Genomic DNA, 7,258 nt, shown 5'->3' on the forward strand with positions numbered 1-7,258 from the left:
CATTATTTCTTATTAGCCCAAAAAGAAAAAAAAAAGGAAAAAGTTTACTTTAATTCTTTTTTTAATACTTTGAATCATATATATTTTAATCTCTACCTTACAAAAATGAGAGCAATTTCAAATTAAAACCCTTTTTTATGAAAAAAATTAGTTTATTTTCATTAACAATAGATAAAACCTTGGCAAATAGTAGAAGCATAATTTAAAAAAAAAATCGTTCAGGAGATCATTTTGTACAATCCAATGATTAAAAGTTACCTAAACAATTTTCATAACTTAAAAATATCATGTTCTCTTTCGAGTTCTGCTAGAGAGCCAATGGAATATTTGTATAATGTGTAGAATGGACTATTTATTTGGTCCAAGAGTTAAAAAATGAACATCATCTATACCATGTCATGAAACCACTTATCCCAAAAATTTAAGCTAATGGAAAAAAGTAACACTAATGATTATATCTCTAATACTGAATCGAACATCTTTAAACATCTATTGTACTTATTATACAACTATTCTATTGACTCCCTATACTTTCTCTTTCGGATTATAGTCAATTTACAATTATTTCTAAAGGTGTGCAGTATCACCAACTGAATTTAATTAGTTAGTTTAAACTCAGCTTGATCAATATAATAATACTATGCTAATAAATAAATAAAATACAAAAAATGATTAAAAAGTTGAAAATATTGAAGATTTCAAAAACAATCCACAAGTTATGATATGTATAGAGAACCATGCATGCTTAATATGAAACACACCTTCGAAATAAATTAGACAATACATTCATATTCATATATATTTAATTATTTATCTATAGCAATGAAATATAAAGATTCTGGAGAAAGCAGGAGTAGTTGGCGCTTCATGGATGATACAATAAATATTACAATGAGGCGGTGGATTGTATTAAGCAAGAGGAGACAGCCTGCGATGGTTAATGAACTGCCCACGCGTTTTCTGCACCTACGAACCCTTCTGCTCCCTTCCTTTCCCTTTTGTCCTCTTCCGCTTCATTCTCACTCAATTACTTACCAACTTTTTCAGGATCTTTCATCTTGTAATATTTTTTCCTTCAATTGTTTAAAGCAAAATAATGATATCCTATATCTAGATATACCTTCACAATACAAACACCAGTCATCTCAAGATAACATAACGAAAAATCTAGAAACCATCACAAGCGCACATGGGTTTCCCTGACTAAGCAATAAAGTAGTATGATCTCTCACAACTTTGAAACACCTTTGAACAAAAGCAAGAATTGCACATATTTTAGGCTTTAGCACTTCCTGTTTTGCATTAACAACAATAAATAAAAGTGACCACTTGTTGTCCCTACAGCACAAATTCATTTAACACTTGTGTATTAGAGCCATACAGCTCACACATGAAACTTTATTATTATTATTATTTATTACAGTAATAGAGAATGCAGGGCCATTGAAGAAGCTTAGAAACCGTAGTGTATTTCCCACAAATATAGACCTCCGGTTGAACAATAGTTGCGTCTACAAGTTGGAATTTTCGGCTAACTCCACAGTAGTCTTTGAGATTTGCAGTTTTTATTATTTTAATTTTTTAAATTTAAAATTTATTATACTGATTCTCGAGATCTAGCTCTAAACACCATATTGGTCCTGGGATCCTTTTCAACATTGAGTCGACGAACGGAATGTTAAGCTAGTTCTAACTTGCCACATTAGACACATGACTAAATAATATCGTTTTGTTTTAGTGTTTAAACAAGACAAAAACAAGGTCATTTTGAAGAATGAGAGGAGATAAAATCGATTGGCACATCATATAAATTCTTCTTTATCTTTTTATTTTTGTCTTGTTTAACCGCCAAAACAAAACAACACCGTGTAACCATGTTCAACGTGGCGAGTTAAAGCCAACTCAATACTTCATTCGCTGACTCAATGCTAGAAAAGTTCTAAAGACTAATATGGTACCCAAAAGTGAATTTTGAAGACCAATATACTAAATTTTGAATTTAAAAGCCCAAAATAAAAAAAGCTGTGAATCTAAGGAACTATTTGGGGATTTAGTTTGGAATCTCCACTCTCTGGCAACAGTTGTACTTCCCACGTAAACATGGGATTTCAATGTATGGCAAAGCAGCAGAAAAATTAACAACAAATAAAATAGCTAACAGTTATACAGCATTCAAGCTAAAAATCACAAATTACACCAAATATCACCTCCTAATTCAAAATGTTAAGACAATAGGATGTCTATATCTCTTCCCAATTATGCATTATGTCCTTTATTTTTTTTAAAAAAAAAATCTGGCATACAAATATTATGTTAATATAGAATCTAAGAAAGAGTTGCACCCCAAAGAGTGTAATATATGTAATTGAACCTGATATAATCAGTAACTGTTTCCACAGTTTAAACCCATAACTTTAAAATCACACAGAGAATATTCAACCCTTACTCTAAGACTCCCCTTGGCATTATGTACATAATTTAAACTTAAATAACATGACACTAAATTGCCCATACTTAAAATTCCAACCAATCCATTTATCAGTTACTCAATTTCACTCAATTTTTTTTCTTTGTGATGTATGTATTTAATTAGTAGGTCAAAGTAAAGGATAAAATTTAATCAATTAAATTTTGTATGTTGTAGACGAGCTTCATATATAAAACTATGACTTAAACTCCAAAATAGTTCTTGAGATTAGCCGTGTGGATTAAACTAGACTACGAGATCTCAGTTGCACCAATTTCATTTTTGATATAGGCAAAAATGCACTGCGTTAGTCCATAGTCTCATGAGGAGTCACTTCGGAAAAACTTGAGGGGTTAACATGTTATACTTTTGCCAATATTAGGGACCAAATTGGTGTAATTGGGATTTCGATGACTATTTTAATGCATGGGACCAATCTGAAGGACCACTTTGGAACTTAATGAAATTAAATTATTCCCAACATATCCTAGGTTCTAAGGACATCTAACAATGGCATAAGAACTTAAACCCTCGCGTCATATCTGCAAGCAACTATAGTCAATACAAGATTTACAAGGAGGAGGAGGAGGAAGTTTGAATTTACACTAGCTGGATAGTTACATTGCGAGAACGCAAAACTTACTGCCTTGTAACCAATATCAAGCTCCCATACTTTGGAATGCAAAAGGGCGTTGCTCATCAAAATCATCCTTGGTATGGTCAACAGATGCTAGAAGGTTAATCTGCAAACATTGACAATTAAAAAAAGGGGTGAAAATTATAAGAAAATTGTTTCTCCCAAGTCCCAATTACCAAAGTGAATATTTCCTTTCTCCACCTTTTGAATCTTAAAATGGTATAATGAACAAGAAGGCAATTACCTCAGTTTGGGAAGTAACAAAAATGACTCAAAAATAATAAGGAAAAGAATAACACTTTACTATCTATCTAACGGTAAAAGAAAATGGAGAAATATCTAAATTATTGAAGTACAAATACATCTTCATAATCACATGCACTTTAAGAAAACAAGGGACAAACCTTGACAATCTCAGACTTGGAGCCTGGGCGCATGTAGGCCGCTAACACACTCATATTGAAGTCCTGCATTCATCATTAAGTAAGAGAAACAAGGAAAATTCAAATTAACAATACACTGTGGTACCATATCCTATTTGATAATAACAATAGAAAAAGAAAACTTGTATAACATGAGTTAGTTCGCAAAAATATAAAATAACTACTTCCTGATTTTTCAGCACAACATTTACAATGCCTTGCAGTTCAATCCTAGGAATCTTATAAGAAGTTGCTAATCACACAGAAAGCAACCTTAAAAGAACCTTAACATTTTTGTTCACAAGAATAATAGTTAAGAAAACAAAAAATGATGACATGCATAAATTCAATAAAACAATAATTGCAATAATCATGCCTTAATGGAATTTCATGAAACAGAAGACATCCAACAAAAACTTCAAGGCACTTATTGAATGTATAAAAGAGATACCTGAAGAGATCACACATGGGAAACACAGGAGAAAAAATTACATTACAAATATGAATGACTGAACTATTGAACTACTGTGGCATGACAAGATCACTTCGGCATAACCATGACAATCAACAGGTATAAGAAAAACAGAACCTACCCTGAAAGGATCACCCCTCAAAGATTGAACAAACATGGAACTTCCTAAGCTTCTTCCCTGCATAGAAAGTAAATGATTAGTACAAAATGGAAGAATATTCAATAAAACATGCACATTGGTTAGTCATTTCTGTGCATCTCATTGCTAGCTTAACACATTTCTTGTTTGGCATGAGAAATAGGAGAGACGTAAACACATAAGGTTGGAAAGTGAATGTTAGCTTCATAAATGGCCCAGCAAAGCAGCACACTCATTTGAAGATAGATATACCTCAAGTGATATATCTCTCAAGCGTCTCCCTGTTTGAGCACAGCAAATACGAACAGCATGTTCATCACAACTCCCACTTATAATGTAGTCCCTCCCATTCATGTAATATGAACGGGTGTAGTTCTGGGAACTTCCAGTGGAAGCAATATCAAAAACCAAGTGAAGCCTACCATCAACAGCCAAAAGTTGTCTAACCTGCAAAAATTAACAATCGTCTAATTAAAATATTTATTACAAAATAATTTTTCCCAAATGAAAAAGCGACAAGCATATGGACAGTCATTTAAAACTTCTGTACATAGAAACCAACGGTTTATACTTTATTAAAGCTGAAGTGGATTTCAAGTGGTATGCATAACCTATCCAAGTAAAATCATATGCAATACAGAGTATCTAACCATGCTAAATAAGTAAAAGTTACCTCATTATCAACTGCTGATGCAAGAATATATTGGTCATCTGGAGAAAAGCAAACCATCACATTTCCTCTAGAGCTTGAAGCAGTGAAGCAAGGATGTATTGGTTTCTGTCTCAAGTCCCACATCTTGACATCATGATCAAACGAGGAAGTAGCGAAAATTGACGGGGAATGATTTGCAAATTTGACAACATTAATATGCCCATGATGCATATCAGTGAAAACTTGTAAGCGCTTTCCAATGTTGATGTCATACAGAGCAACATTCCTTGAGTAACCACTTGCAAGGAATAGTTCATCCGAGGCATTAACATGAACAGATGTCAACTGGTCAAATTCATCAAATGTAACACCACTAGAATTTCCATATACGCTAGTTGTTGTTTTAGGTGTCTGGTGGATGTTATACAATTTCAAAGAACCATTGTCGGAACCTGCTATAAGCTGACATACAACAAGGAAAGACATCAACATCATTCCCATTCAAACAAAAAACACATGATTGGCATATTATCTAAGACTAACTAAAAGTAATGGATAGCTCACTCGATTAATACATGTTATAACTTATAACGAGTAATCCTTACTGCCATAACGATAATGTTAAACAGAAATTATATATTTATTTGTAATTTCCGTTTTACTAGTTTTATACTTTTAATATAAGTATATGCATATTTGTAACACAATATCTCAATATAGTAACATTCAAACACTATAATATTAAAACTTTTATCAGGTCTCATATAATTAGGCATAAAAATATACAATCACGCCAAATCCTATCAGGCTTGTTAAATGACAGTCAACATTCTGTTACATGATGTAGCTGCTACTAGATAATATGCATAATAATTTTCCATACAATAAGCACATACCTTAGAAGGGTATTTCTTGAGCCAACAAAGACCCAAGACACTATTCATTGCTCCAAGTGATGGGATATAACTCACAACATGTTGATTCTCATGGTTGATGACAACTACTTCACCATCTAGAGTTCCAAAGACCATCAAGCTGGAGTCAGATGGATGGTACTCAAACTGCCTTGGACGTAAGCTCCTGTCCAAATTACATTCTGACAGAGAAAGGGGATGCAAGGAAGGCCAAGTTGAAGACCCCATTTTAGCCGCAGAAAGTGATCTAGTATAAAAATATTGAGAATTTCCAGAAGGATATGATGGCAGAGACTTAGAAGTATGCACTTTATTGTGGCTAGATTTTATTTCCCGTGTTTGTAAGATACTTACAACACTCTGTTTGTGCTTCCGTTTATATGGAAGGTATTCAAAGTGTTGAGGAACTATTTCACTAGCCCTTTCCCTGTCAATTTTTCTGATAGGCAGATTATCTAAAATTTTCAAATTTGGTAGTGAAGCTATCATGAATTCTCTATAATGTTTCTCATAGCATATTGGTGATGTATGACAAGACATATACTTCATAGAAACATCGGCAATATTCCATGAAAAGGAACCTTGTGATGACTCTGCTCCATCTTCATTTTGTAACATGAACTGCCAAAATTAAAGATGAAGAACGATTTTGAAGTAATAGCTTTAGTAATGCAGACATCAGAAACTATATAATAAAGGGGCTCTTTATGCATTTTGACAGTAATCATTTTATGGATACCTCATTCTGAAAAGGTAGTTGTAAATTCCACCCCGAAAAGCTATCTGACTGCCAGGATCTATGATTGTGGTTAGTAAAGTCATCTTCACTATCATCTGATGAATCTTCAACCATGCTTTGAATATTTTCATCAAAGGAATAAAAACTTATCAATGGATCTTCAGCACTTAGGTTAGGTTCTGTCAGTTCCCTTGTTTCAGTGCATAATTCACCAACAAATGGAGCTTTATTTAGAAGGCTACAATCTGCAGTGTCATCTGACTTCCCACTGGTTGAGAGAAGAGATATTCCAGCATCATTGCAACACTGCCAATACTGAAACCTTAGTTCAATCAAAGAAGGAAGCTTAGAGAGAGCTGCAACAGTTGTCCATAGATTTGTAATCCGTGTCTCACACATCGAGAGGCACATTAGACGGGGCATGCAATTAAAGCATTCCTCTCGGAAACTGGTAAGCGAAGAACTGAAATCAAGATTAAGGGTGTGCAAGTGCATGAACTCCCCCACCAAGTTCAGCTTACGGAAATGTGAAAATTTCAATGTCAAAACTTGGCATGCCAAACCTCTTTGTGAGATATCCCTAATGAAAGCTCAACATTAGTCATGAAGCACCATACGTGACAAAAACCTAAAAATCCATAAACTGCATCCATCAAGTTAACGTCTCCACATAATAAATGAACCATCCATGTTTCAGATAAAGAGCTAAACCAAATCAGTATATATCATCAACAAGAATAAAGCAACTCATATAGTTATGTAATTTGCCAATGTAAATATGCCAAAGGTAAACCTACTCCAGAGATCAGAAAATCA

The 7,258-nt window shown here is 33.5% G+C and overlaps 1 protein-coding gene across 3 annotated transcripts in view; it reads right to left on the minus strand.

Moving 5' to 3' along the window:
- The window catches only part of LOC107618733, a 7,900-nt gene continuing 1,404 nt past the window's right edge, over positions 763 to 7,258 (minus strand). The window contains exons 4-10 of one of the 3 annotated variants that reach the window (XM_016320873.2): positions 6,443 to 7,022; positions 5,686 to 6,324; positions 4,811 to 5,251; positions 4,390 to 4,584; positions 4,120 to 4,176; positions 3,509 to 3,571; positions 763 to 3,210 (exon numbers count right to left, since the gene is read on the minus strand). In XM_016320873.2, coding sequence (XP_016176359.1) covers positions 3,127 to 3,210; positions 3,509 to 3,571; positions 4,120 to 4,176; positions 4,390 to 4,584; positions 4,811 to 5,251; positions 5,686 to 6,324; positions 6,443 to 7,022 — 2,059 coding nt within the window. In that variant the 3' untranslated portion in view covers positions 763 to 3,126. Of the gene's footprint in view, positions 3,211 to 3,508; positions 3,572 to 4,119; positions 4,177 to 4,389; positions 4,585 to 4,810; positions 5,252 to 5,685; positions 6,325 to 6,442; positions 7,086 to 7,258 lie in introns of all 3 variants that reach the window. The other 2 variants (XM_021111150.1, XM_021111151.1) reach the window with 2 other exon arrangements.

The sequence above is a fragment of the Arachis ipaensis genome, chromosome B09 (assembly GCF_000816755.2).
Source record: "Arachis ipaensis cultivar K30076 chromosome B09, Araip1.1, whole genome shotgun sequence".
Classification (NCBI taxonomy): Eukaryota; Viridiplantae; Streptophyta; class Magnoliopsida; order Fabales; family Fabaceae; genus Arachis; species Arachis ipaensis.